The sequence below is a fragment of the Mastigoproctus giganteus genome, chromosome 9 (assembly GCF_048544385.1).
Source record: "Mastigoproctus giganteus isolate SK-2022 chromosome 9, ASM4854438v1, whole genome shotgun sequence".
In the NCBI taxonomy this organism is placed as follows: Eukaryota; Metazoa; Arthropoda; class Arachnida; order Uropygi; family Thelyphonidae; genus Mastigoproctus; species Mastigoproctus giganteus.
The window spans coordinates 31,848,949-31,867,526 of NC_143583.1; the positions used below are offsets into that span (position 1 = coordinate 31,848,949).

The window sequence follows — 18,578 nt, forward strand, 5'->3', positions numbered from 1 at the left end:
ACTGAATTGTGATAACATCGACAGCTGGAATTCTGTGGGTTATTATGGTGAAATGTGTTTACACTTCCATGAAATCTTCAATCATATAAAAATATTAATTTTCAGATCTCTTCATTCCTATTTTTAAAGCTTTGTAACTCATTACTTGATTCTCACTTGCACATATTGTGTTACATGCAGTTTGTGTGTGCCGTGTTCTTGTTATTGATTGCTTATCTTTTTACTGTTTTAAATTTTAATCCCCACCCACAAATGTCAGTGAACAGAAATGTCAACTAGTTAGTATGTACATATTACAGTACATATTAATTATTCCGATTATCACGTATATTCTTCCGATTTTCACGTATTTTTTAATTGGTAAGGTAATAAGGGGTAAATTTCTGCTTAATATATCTTTGCTTTTATAGCCTGTGGATAATATTCCTCCTATTTTCGCTAAATAGAATTAAAATTCCGTTCACAAACGCGATCACAATGACCGACGCTTACTGCACATCATATAGTGAATGGTACTTTACTATGCTGAGTTTGGTTCGTTGTAACGTGATTTGATTGTACCATGAACCCAATTGTAAAAAAAAAATGGGGGGGGGGGGGGGTACATTGTATTTTCAACTATTTACGTGAAACTTCGGATAATTGGGGCAGCCGCTTAATTGGGCTAAAATGCACTACTCCTGATGTGTCCCAAATAACCAGAATGGACTTTATTGTTTTTGGTCCAATAATTTATTGGACCAAAAACTGTATGTAAAATTATTTTTTGTATCCAGCTTCTTTGTGACCACATCATCATATCCAATAAAATTGGTCAGACAAGACTTTCCCTTAAGAAGTGCATGCTGTATCATGATAAGTAGGAAAACACAATCATAATAGGTTTTTAATATCCTGCCTTTAAGGCCCCAATTTTTTCTGATGACTAGTTAGTATGGCTTATAGTCTTTGATGTTTTCCTTTAGGTTTTGTTGGGGTGAGGGAACCCAATCTTTTGTCTAGAATTATTCCTAGGTATTTGTTAGTCTACATACTTCAATGTTTTGTTTTGATATTTAATTGCTGAAGGCATGTGTTTCTGTTTCCTTCGAGCAGCATTTGCCATGTATTAGATATAGAGATGTTTAATTTTTGTGTTGTGCACCAGTCTGCTAGGTTATTCAGTGTTGGTTGGGTCTTCCAGTTGTCTTCTGGAGTTTCCTGCCAGCAGTAGAATCAGTTCATCTGTATATGCAGCTCGTGTGATGCTGGCATATACCTTTCCAAGCCAAGAATAACACTGCATCCAAAAGAGGTGCCCCAGCACTGACCCCTGAGGACATCTTCTGGTGACCTTTCTAGTGATTTGCTTTTGATTTGACCTGACAGTTAGGCTTCTTTCTTCAAAATAGCTGGTGACAAGTTGATACAGTGGGATGGATATGTTGGCCTCCCTGAACCTGTCAAGGGTGTGTCTGTCAAAGGTCTCCTTGAAGTCCACAAAGAGGGTAATTTATACTCTTAGATAAGAACTACATAAAAATATAAGCCATTGCACCTGGTGACATGGGTGACCAGTGTAGCCTTGAGTCATAAGCATTGGGAAAACAAAATGACAGTAGGAGTGTGTTGTGTATTCTGCTTTACTGGCCCACTCTATATGTACACCGTGGCCAGTAAAGCAGAATGTCTTATAATAGGGGACTTTAACTTTCCAGATATTGACTGGACCTGAACTTTGTGACTTAGTCATTCACACAATAGCAAGACGTTTGTGAATTTATTGGTTGATTGTTTGCTAAACCAGCATGTTAGAGAGGCAACAAAAGAAAGCAATACACTTGATCTGATTTTCACACGTGACCCATCAATCATTGAGAATCTATAAAAAAAAAGACCCACTCGGGGCCAGGATCACAATATATTGATGTGGAATTTACTTAAAGAACTCAAAGGGAAGGGAAAGGGCTTTTCTAAAGGTGACTACATTGGTCTCAGGCAGTTTTTAAATTCTATGCAGTGTTTCTTCTATGTAGTTTTTAAATTCTTTGCAGTGATAAAATTACCAACAGCAAATTGTAAATGGGAAGCATTCAGGGATGTTATCATAAAAAGCTGCTAGGCTTTTTATACCAATTAAGAGATATAGTTCACAACCTAGACACCTAAATGGATGTCAGATGAACTGACGAGACTTATAGCAGCAAATTAAAATGCATGGGATTCGTGTAAATTATCAAATAATACAGGTGCCTACAGTAGATATAAATTATCCTGCAGTCAAGTCCCAAAAGAAGTAAGCAAACTAAAGCACATTATGAAAAGTCTCTGCAGAGAATGCAAAGGAAAGCAGCAAAGACTTCTTTACTTATGTAAACAGTATAAGGAAGGGATAAAATCACACTGGATGAATCATACACTAGATGGTTTACATTAATCTGCATTTTAAAAAAAAAAATTCATTTTCCCAGAAAAGGGTATTTCTGAATCATTTTCTAATGCTGATTTCAAAAACTACTTCCGTTTGTTTCCATCACATCAGGTTTCTTCAAAAATGAAAGAAAATTTAATTTTTCACAAAATTTTATTAATTTTGGCAGAATTTGTCCACTAAAATTATATATTAAAAAAAAAGTGTTACCCTATATGCACCAAAGATGTTCTTTGTGTAAACATTGTTGACTATGCTTACTAAATTTCGAACAGCTAGAACTGAATCATGAATGATGTAATTTATGCTCATGCCCGCTTCTTACTCTACCAGTTCAGTGTTAGTAATAAATAGGATACACACGCCCACTGTTTACTCTACCGAATAAACATTTGGAAGAGGTTAGGTCAATAGTCTAATTACCCATTTGATTGTAGCCATTTGTTGAATAGTCTGATTGCAACAATACAAGTATTTGTATTGTTACAATCATACCATAATGTTGGATCATGTTACTCTATCATGCTTTTCGCAAATTACACGTGCAATACTATGAGATCTGCAAGAAACGACAGTCCATGCATAATACATATTGAAGCCATGACTTGGCTCAGGATCTCAATGAATACAGCCGACAGAGAGGTAATGCTGCACATTCCATTTCACAACAAGAAACAGAGATACTGTCAGAGATGAAATAAGTCAAGATCTACAACGACAATGAAGAGCTCGTACTAGATCGTAAATTGTATGAATTGGACTTGGACATTCACAAAACGATTGAAATGTATAAGGCGATGTGTCAAGACAACAACGACGTTGACCCTGACGAAGTGTGTGCCAATGACTTGCATAGCTTGTAATGTGACTGCTAGAAGAAGATCCCTTTCGAAAGTTTTACAATCATCCAAACAGCGAGATGAATGAGGATCTAAAGCTTGCCATGCTCAACTGACTCAGCGCAATTGCAAAGAAATGCAAAAACTTGATGACCAACGAGCACTTCTGCAAGTTAATAAGAAGATTCTACTCGTACATCTAATTTGGAGTCTGTTATCTCGAAATCACAAACCAATTCAAATATTCTTGACTGCTCCAGCTGGTTGCAGAAAAACGTTTATGATTCGCCTCGATGGAAATATACAACCGCTTCAGTAATACAGACGGGTACTGTGACACCTACATTACATAATCTTAAACTGGTAAGGTTAAAGTGCATGTAATGTATAATGATCTTGGATGTGCTCAGAGCTGGTTTATGCCAGCACTGAGCACATCAAATCACTATTTTAAATTACTTTAAATTTTCGAGGTATCCATTTCTCTTGCTACTAAAACGTTTCTGCCATGGAGGGCAATGGTTAGCCCAAAGTTGGTTTATGCCAGCACTGAGCACATCAAATCACTATTTTAAATTACTTTAAATTTTCGAGGTATCCATTTCTCTTGCTACTAAAACGTTTCTGCCATGGAGGGCAATGGTTAGCCCAAAGTCACCTTAAGTGGTATTCCCAAAATCATCAAGATTTTTCTGCAACTAGCTGGTTTATGCCAGCTCTGAGCACATCCAAAATTGCCTCCCATGATCCTTTACGTGATCTCCTCTCCTGACTCTGTTTTTCTTTATTATGAAATGGAAATGATGTAATTTCCATTTCGCAAAATCATGACAAATTGATTTTACTACCATCCAAAATTTAGTAGGTGCCGCCAAAGATGTTTACTCACCAAAAATGCTACTTTTAGCAGACTTATATTTAAATACATGTTGGTCAGACCACATCTTGAGTACTGTATACAGGTCTGGAGACTTCATTTTAAGAGGGATTTAGAGCTGCTGGTATAGGTACAGAGAAGGCAATGAGATTGGGAAGGGAAATAAAGGACTCTTACCAAGAAAGGCTTCAGTTCTGCAAATTGCAACTTCTGAAAACTAGGCACCTACAAGGTGATCTGATTGAGATGTTTAAGGCTTTGAATGGTTTGAATAAATTCAGCGTGGTTGAGATTCTTCCTCTTGTAAAGACTATGTACTTGAAAGGGCATAAATTCAAATTGAGGAAGGATGGCTGCAGAAAAGATGTGCAGGAGTTTGCCTTAAGCCAATGGGTGGCTGATTGCTGAAACAAGATTCCTTTGTTGTAGAAGTGGACAGTTTGAATAAATTCAAGAAAAAACTAGACAAAATATTAGAGGGGATAGATAGGTGAAATGTTCTCCCCCCAACACGCTGTACAAGCTTGCTTTTTTGCATCATTTACTCCTATTAATTGTAATAATGCTTGTCCACTTAAAACTCATAAAATTTTATTGCCAAATTTAAACACAACATTTAATTTAAAAATTTGTACTAGTAGGACATAATGCAAATGTAAATGGTGCAGTTAAGCTAAAGAAGCTTGAACAGATTTGTATTGCATTGCATTGTTGCATTATATTATTATTTCCATGTCAGTGTCTCTACTTTCTGTTTCTAGCACAAATCACAGAACCTTTATCACTTATACACATACTGCAAACAGACCAAATCTGCTCAAGCTTTTTTGCTTGCCCTGAAGAAACCTGTGTGAACTACTCTGATGCTAAATAAGACTAACAGATTTCTGAATATATGAATATCTTGAAATGGAGGTGGCATGGCACCCGCGCACATGCAATTTTATGCCCTGCTAACTTATTTATACTTGAAAACAGTAATTTGAGTTTCATGTGAGAGAGAGATATTGTGCCAACCTCAGGGGCTCACATCTGGTGAGTATGGGCTTGGCACACCCAGGGTCCTCAGCTGGATATCATCATTCTTCTCTTTCTTTGTGATTTCCTTTTACTTCTGACTCTTGTTCTCTCTCTCTCTCTCTCTCAGGGTAACTCAAAATTTTTTTTTTTTTTCATTGCACCATATGGCTAATTATAATAATAATAAAGAAAAATATTAAAAATTAGTTCATAAGATCAAATATTTTTTATTTTATTTTTTAATTTTTTTTATTCTGTAGGTTCCACCCTCCTTTCTCATTCAGGAATGTTGGAAACACCTCATACATCTGATATAAGTCATCATTTATCACCAGTGTCAAGACAAGATGATGATGAAGGATCTGATATTTCACCATTAATGATGATTCATTCACAACAGCAACTGCAGAGGCTTGAAAATCTAGATCAACCTGAAAAAGATAGCCCATATGTAATGTTTGAGATTACCAGTGAAGACGGTTTCTTTGTGAGATCTCATAGTATAAGTGGTATGTTTTATGTGTTTCTTTATTCTAGCTTTTAACAGTCTAAAGCATAAAATGCTTCTCAGAGAGAAATTCTTGAGCTTGTGGTAAGATGGAACATTTTGATAACAAAATGCTAATTATAAGTTAATTCCTTCACCTTCATATTTGCTTTAGATCTATTATTTATTACTGTCTCTCTGTTTTAAGCCAAATTTTGGATTTTTATTAAAAAATGCTTTTATTTAAAATTATATAATTTCTTAAATTATATAAAAACACACTAACTCTCTAAATTTTAATGTAATAACTTAACCCGAATTCCACATTTTGCATTTTCCATTGCTGAGAAGAGGCTATGCGATTGAGGCAAAGTCATATGAAATTAGTGATTTTAAAATGACAGATGACTGACTGTTCATTAGAAAAACTTTTGAGCATAAAGACAAGGAATGCTCCTGGAGTTAATGGCATATATCCAGTAGTTTTGAGGGAGGTCACCGGGTGTGCATTGAAGTTAATTATGATTGCATCGTTGGACTTGGGAGAAATTCCTTTGGTTTGGAGAAGTGCCAATGTATCATCAATGCATTAAGGTGGTTCTAAGAGTAACAAAGACTTGTTAGTTGACTTCAACTAACCGATGTTGGTGGAAAATGCAATGTTGCCGCTGTTTGGTGTGAAATAAGCACTAGGAAAGGAAAAATGAGAGTAGGCGTGTGTTATATGCTTAATGAATCTGATGAGTATAATGAGCAATTGTGGAAAGAAATAGAGTGGGCCAGTAAATCAGAATGTCTTATAATGGGGAATTTTAACTTCCAGAGGGAGTAATACTCTTGATCTCATTATCAGCAGTGATTATTCATACATTAAGAATTTGCAGATGAAAGAACCACTGGGTGACAGTGATTACAATGTACTGATGTGCGAGTTACCTAAAGATGTAACTACCATCAAGGCTAAAAGGAAGAGATTTTACTTTCCTAAAGGTGACTACAGGGGTCTCAGACAGTTTTTAAATTCTGTAAAGTGGGATCAATTGATGATGTTACTAATGTTGAATTCTAAATGGGAAGTCTTCAGGGACTTAATTCTGGAGGCTACTAGGCTTTTCATTCCAACGAAGAAATACTCTTCAAGGTTTAGGCCTAAATAGATGTCAAATGAACTAATGAGGCTCATGGCAGAGAAGAAAAATGTATGGGATGCATATAAAGTATCAGGTGAAACAGAAGCCTATGGCAGATATAAACTAGTCTGTAATCAAGTCACAAAGGAGGTTAGGCAGGTGAAGGCAGATTATGAGAAATCCTTGGCAAAGGATGCAAAGAAAAACAGCACAGAGTTCTTTATGTAAACTCTAGGAGAGGGAGGAATCAGATTGGACCACTTAACATAGATGGGTTGACTTTTGATGATCATGCTAGGGTAGCTGATAAACTGAATGAGTATTTTGCATCTACATTCACATATGAGTAGTTATTCAATGAGGGATGTGGCCAGAAGCTTATCAAACTCTAACTGGGAGCTAAGTGATTTTGTAATAACTGAGAGCAGCAAAGTGGAGGAGAAATCGTTGAAGTTAAACATAAAAAAGGCACCTGGGGTGGACGGGATCTATCCAGTTATATTAAAGGAGGCAGCAAAAGAAGTAATAAACCCTTAGCCATAATTATGAGAGCTTCCTTGGACTCAGGGGAGGTCCCCATGGACTGGAGGCATGTAAATATGTTACCAATTCACAAAGGAGGTTCAAAAGGTAACACAAGTAACTATAGACCTTAGTTTAACTTGTGTTCTGGGGGAAAATAATGGAATCACTGGTTAAAGAAGCATTGCAGGATCATCTAGACAAGACTGCAATAATAGTTAAGACACGGCATGGGTTTGTGCAGTAATATTTAAGAGAAAGCATGGGTCTTGTCTGACCAATTTGATTGGATACTATGACGTGGTCACAAAGGAACTGAATGCCAAAAATAATTTTGATATTATATACTTGGATTTCAGGAAAGCTTTGGATATTGTTGCACATGGAAGACTGCTGTACAAATTGGACAGGTATGGCATTAAGAGTAAGTAGCATAAAAAGTAAGTAGATAAAGGGATGGTTGAGTGGAAGATGACAGAGAGTGGTAATCATTGGACATTGCTCTTTGTGGACAAATGTTATTAGTGGAGTTCCCCAGGGTTCGGTGTTGGGACCATTGTTGTTTTGTATATTTATCAATGATATTGATGAAGGTATATCAGATTTAATGTCCAAGTTTGCAGATGATACAAAGGTTGGCAGGATTGTTAACGACAGTAAAGACAGAATGCTACTCGAACTGGATCTCGATAAGTTTGGCAAATGGGCTAAGAAGTGGCAACTGAAGTTTAACATTGACAAATGCAAATTAATGCATATGGGTAGCAATAACCCAAGAGAAATCTACCAACTGTGTGGTACTACACTCAGGGAAGTGGAAAGTGAAAAAGACCTGGGGATAATTGTGCAGTCAAATATGAAGTTTGCTGAGTAGTGTAGACAGGCTGCCAGGGTAGGTCATGGAGTCTTGTCAGTGATATATAGGAATTTTGATAGCAGGGACAGGTGGTGTAATTATCCCATTATACAAGGCAATGGTCAGGTCGCACCTAGAGTACAGGGGAGGCTTCATTTTAGGAAGGATGTAGAGTTGTTAGGAGTACAAAGACGGGCAACAAGATTGGTGAGGGGAACAAAGGGGTGCCTTACCAAGAAAGGCTTAAGTTCTGCAAATTGCAGTGCCTAGAGAGTATGCACCTGTGAAGTGATCTGATTGAGGTGTAACAATAGGAATTTTGCTATCAGCGACATGATGGTGATTATCCCCTTGTATAAGGCACTGTTCATGCCAACACCTTGAAGACTGCGTACAGGTCTGGTGGCCTCATTTTAGGAATTATGTAGAGTTTCTAGAATGAATACAGAGGTCAACAAGATTGGTGAGAGGAACAAGGAATGCTCTTACCATGACAATCTTAAGTTCTGCAAGTTGGGAAAATGGAGACTAGGCACCTGTGAGGTGATCTTATTGATGTATAAGGCTTTGAATGGTTTAAGCCAGCTGAATGCTGATGGGATACTTCTTTTTGTGCAGATTAAGAATGTGGGGGGGGGGCATAGATTCAAATTGAGGAATAGATGTGCAGAAGTTTGTCTTTAGCTAGTGGATAGTTGATTGCTGCAACTGACTTCCATCTCTTCTTGTGGAAGTTGATGGCTGAACTAGACAGACATTTGGCTTGAATGGATGGGATTTAATGGGAATTATTATTATTATTTATTTTTTTTTTTTGGCTGATGCTATATAAGCTTGCTTGTTGCATCATATGCCTCAACTAATGCTAATATTATTTCAGTATACATAGCTGGTTGGCTTGATTATGTTAATTACCAAACATGACTTGACTCTTGATTTTAGCACGTATGACTCTCTTAAGGCACTGATGCCCTGCTGCCATATTCAGTGAGACTGTTGTTGTATTCCTTATAGTAGTAGTAGTGACATGTCATGCAAGAAAGCAAGTGTATGAGCTTATGCAGCATCAGCCAAAAAAAAAACACACCATTCCCTCCAAATGCCTGTCCAGTTCTTCCTTAAATTTATTTAACCTATCAACTTCCACAACGACAGATGGAAGTTTGTTCCAGCAATTAACCACCCACTGGCTAAAGGCAAATTTTCGCACATCTATTCTACATCTGCCTTTTCTTAATTTGAATTTATGCCCCCTTAGGTTCGTAATCTGAACATGTAGACGGATCTCATCAGAATTCAGCGTGCTCAACCCATTCAAGGCCTTATACACCTCAATCAGATCACCAGGCAGTTGTCTAGTTTACAGCCACTGCAATTTGCAGAACTTAAGCCTCTCTTGGTAAGAGGATTCCTTCATTCCCCTTACCAATTTTGTTACCCTTCTCTGTACACGCTCAAGCAAATCTACATCCTTCCTAAAATGAGGCCTCCAGACCTGTAAGCAGTACTCAAGGTGTGGCTTGAGCATTGCCTTATACAGAGGGACAATCACCTCCACTTCCTTATTATGGAAGATTTTAATGTTACTTTTTTTAAAGTTGTATCATCTCTTAATTATATGCTTGTAGATTTTGTTGTGTTTATTATATATAGTTAATTCTTTTTACCTTTTTTATTATTATTTAACATATCTGTGAATGCCTGGCCATTGTTTACGATGAAGTGAATATTATATATATATATATATATATATATATATATATATATATATATATATATATATATTCTTATATTTTTAAAAATTTATTCTACAATAAAATACCTGTTTAATAATAATATATTAATTATTATTATTTTTTTTTTTTATTCAGAGGCATGGCAAACTGTATATGGTCACTTGCAAGATGCTCGTGCTGCTGCCCATATGAAGCAAATTAATATATCTCAAGAAGGTATGTCAACATTACATCTCTGTTAAACATTTTACTATGCTTTGGTGGCCTTAACTGAAGAATTAAAGTTGTGTAATACAAACCACTTTCATATCATATTTCCTTTCCAAAAAATTTTGTCTAAGCTGTATGCAATATGTGAATCACTGTTTTATGAATTGTGCTGGGTTATAATTGGTTTATGCCTTGAATGATATTCTAACCAATTCTGTGCGAAAAATCGCTTTTGAGTAGTGCCAATATGTGGGATATTTATGTGGAGACACACAATAAATTCTTAGTATTTATAACTAATAAAGCAAACATTTTCCATCTCCTAATTTCTTCTATCAATCTCTATCGTGTCATGAGGGTCATGGGTTGTTGAGGTTATGAGTCACTATGGCAAGATCCTGTATTCCTTACTTATCAGACAATCCCAGCCACACATCCTTTGATCTTTTCCTCAACAAGACCTCTTCAATCTACACAGTTAAAATAATAGTCCTCTAGATGCCTATCACAGCTTGGAGATGGCTATTCATGGCTATCAGTGATGTGTAAGGAAATCAGGTGAAAACTCAGCGTTGTTATGGGCCTATATGAGAGCTTCACCATATAATACTATTGTTACTTATTCTCAGCAGATACCATTACTCATACGGGCACTATTTCGGAGATTATTGGCTCCTCATCAGTGGTTGGGCAGGTACCCTGGTGTTGCAATGATGACAACCCAGTTGCGAAGTATAACTCCACAATCCACAATATGAGAGATGCCTGATAGTGTGGAGTTATTTAGATTACAGTATAGTTTAGGGCTAAAGTCTCAGGTTACATATGAAGTTAACTAGCGTGCAAGTTAGTGCACTTGCATCATTTCTGTACGTAGCAAACTACCTAAGTAATAAATTGGCATCATTAAGTATATCTCATATTGTGAATACCTTCACAATGAGATGGTATTCTCAGCAGATACCATCCGCTGAGAATAAGTAACAGTAATTTTCTCCTATGGTGAAGCATTACTTATTCGACGTAATGCAATATCATGGCAACTTGTGAAGGTATTCACAATATGAGATATACTTAATGATGCCAATTTATAACTACAGCCGCTGCACGGCTTACATAAGGGTTGCGTTTTGCGGAGCTATACGTAAGTACCTAAATGCTTATGCAGTCCTCACAACTATGCACTCTGAATTTGATTGATGGATAAAAGAATGTTCCACGAACATGTAAAAAGAATTATTTATTCAAATTTTTTTTATCTCATGCGCAGGAAAAATTACAAAAGTACAAAAATTTCATAAAGAGAGAGGAGACAGGCATAAAGTCAGCAAGTTTTACCCTTTGAGTATTGTTGCTAGAATTAACTCGCCACTGCGGAAGTTGAGGGCTGTGGAGATTTAGAAGGGGTTTTTTCCAACATATCACAAAATTTCTCTGCTGCTGCTGCAGAATTGGCACTGGTGACTTCACCGCATACTTTAATGTTTTGAAAACCAGTGCAATGGTTGAACCTATTAAACCACCCGTTGCTTGCCACAAACTTGGCTTGGGGTTTGCCATACTTATCCTTAATATCATCATAAATACTTCTTACTTTTGCTTGAATGTCATTGGATTCAGAGGTACTTGCTTCTGAATCTGATTTTCTATCCATATTATTAATAGCTTTTCCATCTTCGATATAGCACCTGAACACTGTTGATTTTAAATGCGTTGATCCTTTAACATATTCTTTTATACGCACACGGTCCCTTAAAATAGTATTCACTGAAGCAGCGAGACATAATTCCGTACAATTGATGACAAACCTGGTCCTGCTTCGTACTTCTTAATTGCCGACCGGGCTAGCCAGGTTGGTAAAGTGCCTGCCTGGCAACCCAAAGGTCGTGGGTTCGATTCCCGCCTCGGGCTTGGATCAAAGTAAAATGCAAAAACTTTGGGAGGTGCATTATTGCCATAGAAGCTGATGCACTAACAACTAACAAGGAAGGAAGGCAAGGACTTCTTAATTAATCATCTTCATTTCTAAATCAATTTTGTTTTGTTTCCTAGCACTGCCAGCACTTGCACTTTCCATTGGTCCCTTTCCCTTCACCATTATAATAAGTAAATAGGAATGAAGAGAAGATTCTGAAAATTTATTTATGTTTTTTATATGATTGAAGATTCCAGTGAAGGGGAACTCATTTCACCATAATACTGTAATGTAAAAACCCACACAATTCCAGTTATCGGTATTATCGCAAATACAATAAGATCAAATTTAGTACCTGTTTATAATAGATTGCGCTAACAGAAAAGCCCAATAAATCAGAAAGTGCAAATTCTTTTTATTATTTTATGGTAGTGACCTTCAGAAATGTGTTTTAGAAAAAAATATCACAAAGGCGTTCAAATTGATTCTTATAATGAAACATATGATAATGATGAAAGTGTAGTGCAATTTCCATTATAAAAATGACCTCTTAAAGAGATAAATAGCCTGGTCCTTGAGGTTTTCACAGACGTTCTCTCAGATATGCAAGACAAGTTACATATCTTGCTACCTGGGAGTCTAAAACACTGATGGAACTGATATTCGGGTGACACTCAAGTCAAGTTTTTTTTTTTTTATGTGAACCCCAAACACGAGGGTATTAGAACCTATAGTACTTAGTACCGTGCTTGGGTTTGAGGTTAAGAAGACGAAAGAAGATATTTGTTGACATTGGACTTGAACTTCTGTAGATTGTAATTTTCAGGAAATACGTATGAAGGAAGGTTGTTCCAGAAAACGGCAGTTGAATGAATAAATGAGGAAGATGAAAAGTTGGTTCTGTGGGTTTGAAGTTGGACAGTAAATGGATGTTGGCTAGTGACGGCACGTGTTCGGACTGTTTTGAAAGAGAGAGCAGGAATTATAGAAGCCAATTCAGAAGAACAGTGCCCATGGAAGTATCTGTAGAAGAGGCATGCAGCAGAAACAGTGCGTCTATGAGAAAGCAAGTGGAGAGACTCTGTTAGAAATGAATCATTAATTAAACTAACTGCCCTCTTCTGAATGGAATCAAGAAGCCTAAGAGAGGTTTTGGGGGCACCACCCCCAGATGTGGGAACAATATTCCATAGCAGGGCAGATTTGCGATTTATACAGAGTGAGCAGCTGTTTGGAAGAAAAGTAACGCTGAAAGCAAAAGAGAAAACCAAGTTTTTTAGATGCAGAGGAAGCAATATTTGTAATGTGCTTGTGCCAAGAGAGATTAGAAGTCAGGGTAATCCCCAAAAGAGATAAATCATTTTCCTAGAAATCATAGTGTCACTAAAGATAAGCATAGGAGCAGAAGAATCCTTTTTGCGAGATATAAGACAAGACTGAGCTTTAGAAGGGTTGAAATCAACTAAGTTGTCTTTGCCCCACTGGAGAATTACCTGAAGATCGGCATTTAAGGAATTGGTAGCAGATTTTCGAGAAATTGAAGCTGATTGAGCAGGACAAGGTTTCTCAAAATGGAAAGTGGAATGCAATGTGCTATCATCGGCAAAACTATGGATAGGATTTCCAGTCAATGGAAGAAGGTCATTAATATACAAGTGGAAAAGAGTTGGGGAAAGAACTGAACCTTGGGGGACACCGGCATTAGTGGAGAAGTTAGAAGACAGAGAGCCATCTACCATCACCCTCAGTGAGCAATCAGAGAGAAAACTGGATAACCAATTACTAAAAACAGTTGGCAAACCATAAGATGGAAGCTTGTTTAGAAGACCTTTATGCCAAACACAATCAAAAGCCTTTGAGATGTCAAGAGCAACTACTTGTGTTTCACCGAAATTTTCCATTGAATTAGTCCATAAATGGGTAACATAAGCCAGAATATCACCAGTGGATCGACACTGATGGAATCCATACTGGCGATCGTTGATCAGATGGAAGGTTGCTAGGTAGTTTAAGAGTTGGGGGTTAATTGATTTCTCCATTACTTTAGAAAGAGTAATTGCAATGGGACGATAATTGGATGGGAGGGATTTCTCACCCTTTTTAGGAACTGGCTGGATATGAGCAAATTTCCAAGCAGAAGGAAAAACACCTTGGAATAAGAAAGTGAAAAAAGGCGGCAAAGAAGAGGAGTAAGTTCAGGAGCACAGGTTTTGAGAACAAGTGGAGAAATACCATCAGGACCTGGAGCTTTCTTAGCATCAAGATTCATCAAAATCCTTCTGATATCCTTTTGACGGAAGACCACAGGAGGCATTGAATGGAGCGTGTTGGGAATGGTGGGAGGTGTTTTACCAAGGTCATTAATACATGAGCTGGAAGAAAAATGGGATGCTAGCAGGTCAGTTTTATCCTTGGCTGAAGTGGCAACAGAACCATCTGGTTTGGACAGAGGTGGGAGAAAAGATGGGCAACAGTTGCGGCCAATAGCTTTGGCAGGAGACCAGAATGCTCGGCTACCATTAGGGCAAGAAGCAAGTTTTCTACTCTTAGCCTGTTCAAACTCGAGTTTGGACTGATTAATAACTGCTTTACAACTATTGCGAGCTTTGGTGTAGGCAGAAAATGAAACTGAAGAATTAGAAACAAGCCAATTACGATATGCAACATTTTTTCTTGGACAGCCTTAGCACATTTATTGGAAAACCAAGGTTTAGATAAAGGACGAGATTTTAAAGTGGAGTGTGGGATAAGGGATTCCATTCCTGCAAGAATAATTTCACTGACACGATCTGAGCAAACGTTGACATCAGAAGTTTTGAAACAGTAATCCGACCAAGGAAAAGAAGAAAAGAAGTCTCGCAGGTCATCCCATTTTGCATTCTTGTAATGCCAAACAACACTAGGTTGGGAATATCATGAGTTAAAGTTTCCATTGGAGAAGAGACAATCACCAAGTTTTGATCTGAAGTGCCTAAAGGACCTCTCACTTCGACCATGTACTTAGAAGGGTTGTTTGTGAGAAAAAGATCAAGCGTATTGGCTGTATGATTAGGATTGTCCGGTATTCTTGTAGGTAAATGAACAATCTGTGCTAGGTCATTAGTAATGCAAAAACCTCAGCATCTCGATCTGCTGGGTCGTTGTGACTAGAAAACTAGAAAACGGAAGCCAGCTGGAGTTGTGAACATTAAAATCACCAAGGAAAATTACTTCACTGTTAGGAAAGTTGGACTGGAGAAAGTCAAGTTGCAAAGAGAGGAAGTCAAAGAGCTCCAAGTGATTAGTGGAATTGGGAGAACGGTAGAGACAATGGATGAATTTGACACAATGAGGTAGAGAGATTTTAAGCCAGAGAAGATCAAAGAGAGGAGATTCCAAATTGCCACGTCTCTGACAGGGAATATCAGAACGGACATATGCACAAGTACCACCTTTGAGGCGAAAGGAATCATACAGCGAATAATTTTGGCATCTGAGATGAGCAGTAGATGAATCAACCGATAACTGAGATTCTGTCAGAAAAAGTACATGGGGTTTGGCAGACTGCAAGTGGAAATGGACATCGTTGAGATTAGAATTGAGACCACATATATTTGTGAAATGAATTAGGAAGTGTTTGGGAGGTTTAGATCTTTTCGCAGATAAGCTTATTCTATTAGTTTGACAATTCATGGTGTATTCAATAGTAAGAAAAAGTAGGTGGGACATGCTGTATGAAGTAATGAAATTTTTGGATATGGCGTACATGTGGTAAGAATATACCCAGATCCTTGACATAATGTGGCCTCGACAGTGCTCCCCGCATACACACTACTCGGACTCCCTCCAGTCACTATCTGGCAGAGTAGAGGTAGCAGCATTATACACTAGCTGATCCGGAAGCTTCCTAGAGAGTTACCAATAGGTTCAGTCCTGTGTACTAACTAGTGGCCGGCCTGCGAACACCGTTTTAGAGCTGTACCCTCGAAATGTAAGGAATATTGGATCTCGCCACGACGTTCATCATAACCTCAAAAGTCATCAATCATACTGCATGATGGAAGAGATAGGGAAGGGTTGACCGGAACTTAGCTCTAGAGACTAAACATGGGGTCCACCACTTCAAGCCTCCAATAAGCAAAGTGGTGGTATTTCACCGGTTGATGAGAGTCATCTACCACCTAGTACTGCCTGGTAACATAGAGGGGCGGCATTCCTCCATGTGGTGTGGGCGCCACACCGCGACCCCTGCTTACGTTGGTTCACACCTGGGTGGTCACCCACCATGTACTTGTGCATGGAGGTTATACCCAGGATTACTAACAGTCCCACCATCGTGAAGGTGCAAGCAGAGGATTTGGCTGTCACAGACCGTCCGGACTTCGCCCAAATTGGGTCCACTTGACTTGAGTGTCACCCGAATATCAGTTCCATCAGCATTTTAGACTCCCAGGTAGCAAGTACAGCTTGTCTGGCATATCTGAGAGAATGTCTGTGACAACCTCAAGGACTGGAGTGGACCAATTTCGGCGAAGTCCGAACGGTCTGTGACAGCCAAATCCTCTGCTTGCACCTTCACGATGGTGGGACTGTTAGTAATCCTAGGTATAACCTCCATGCACAAGTACATGGTGGGTGACCACCCAGGTGTGAACCAACGTAAGCAGGGGTCGAGGTGTGATGCCCACACCACATGGACAAACGCCGCCCCTCGTATGTTACCAGACAGTACTAGGTGGTAGATGACTCTCATCAACCAGTGCAATACCACCACTTTGCTTATTGGAGGCTTGAAGTTGTAGAACCCATGTTTAGTCTCTAGAACTAAGTTCCGGTCAACCCTTCCATATCTCTTCCATCACGCAGTATGATTGATGACTTTTGAGGTTATGATGAACATCGTGGTGAGATCCAATATTCCTTACATTTCGAGGGTACAGCTCTAAAACGGTATTCGCAGACTGGCCGCTAGTTAGTACACCAGACCGAACCTATGGTAACTCTCTAGGAGGCTTCCCAATCAGCCAGTGTATAATCTTACTACCTATACTCTGCCAGATAGTGACTGGAGGGAGTCTGAGTAGTGTGTATGCGAGGAGCATTGTCGAGGCCACATTATGACAAGGATCTGGGTATATTCTTACCATATGTACACCATATCCAAAAATTTCATTACTTCATACAGCATGTCCCACCCATATTTCTTACTATTGAATACACCATGAATTGTCAAACTAATAGAGCAAGCATATCTGCAAAAAGATCTAAACCTCCCAAGCACTTCCTAATTCATTTCACAAATATACGTGGTCTCAATTTTAATCTCAACAATGTCCATTTCCACTTGCAGTCTGCCAAACCCCATATATAATAGAGCAAGCATATCTGCAAAAAGATCTAAACCTCCCAAGCACTTCCTAATTCATTTCACAAATATACGTGGTCTCAATTTTAATCTCAACAATGTCCATTTCCACTTGCAGTCTGCCAAACCCCATATACGTTTTCTGACAGAATCTCAGTTATTGAGGCCCCGGGTGCCAAGCAATTGTGACTGAGCGATTTACAGGTCCTTTTTGTCCTTATCGTTTAAAAAAAATGCATTTATTTTATAACAGCTCTCGTAACAAAAGTTCCTGTACAGAGCAAGGAAGGAAAGCCACCTTTCTTTATTTTCTCATAGTATATTACTAACCCGTACTACTCTTCGCTTGGTCACACCAGGCACTGCTCCTGCCTCCTCGTGGCGGGGCCGGAAATCTTGGCAGAAAAGTCTCTCTGCCAAGGGCTAAAAGGAGCAAAGATGGACCATACCAATACTGACTCTTGTGGGATCAATGCCTCATCACATTCTAGAGAGCAAGAAGATTACAACCCTTCCTTTGCTAAGAGACAAAAGAAGGATACAGACCAGAATATCTGGCCTCATTTCCTCATAATACATTCTTTGACTGACCAGCCAGTCAGCAAGCTTTCTCCTTTTCTGATTCAGAAAAGTTTAGAGAACGTCGCTGGCTCACCAAAAATGGTTCGCAGACTAAAATCAGGTGACCTGCTTGTTGAAACAACACAATCCAAGCATTCTGACAAGCTACTTAAATTGAAAACACTTGGAGGAACTCCCATAGAAGTGTCACCTCATGCCACCTTAAACTACTCAAAAGGAGTTATAACAGAATGGGATCTTTTACATTTATCCGAGGAAGAAATTAAACAAGAGCTTTCAGAACAAAATGTTCTTCAGGTAAAAAGAATACTAATTAAAAAGGATGGTTCACTACTTCCAACCAGAAACATTATACTAACTTACAACTTGCCAAATCCACCAACATCTGTAAAAGCCGGATACTTGAACTGTCGTGTCCGACCATATATACCGAACCCAATCAGATGTTATAAATGTCAAAAATTTGGGCATTCACAGACAGTATGTCGAGGGATTGCTGTATGTGCTTCATGTGGATCTAAAGACCATAGCCATACCGAACGTTCTGCACAAATCTTACAGTGTCCAAACTGTAGAGGCAACCATTCCGCTTACTCCAAAGACTGTGAAACATGGAAAAAAGAAAAAATTATTCAGAAGTATAAAACCGA

At 38.4% G+C, this 18,578-nt stretch overlaps 1 protein-coding gene across 1 annotated transcript in view; it reads left to right on the forward strand.

Moving 5' to 3' along the window:
- Window positions 1-18,578, forward strand: part of LOC150080135 (uncharacterized) — a 228,061-nt gene that overhangs the window by 26,013 nt on the left and 183,470 nt on the right. Inside the window, exons 2-3 of the mRNA XM_090380599.1 lie at window positions 5,407-5,655; window positions 10,013-10,093. Of these exons, the coding sequence (XP_090236725.1) occupies window positions 5,407-5,655; window positions 10,013-10,093 (330 nt within the window). The remainder of the gene's footprint in view (window positions 1-5,406; window positions 5,656-10,012; window positions 10,094-18,578) is intronic.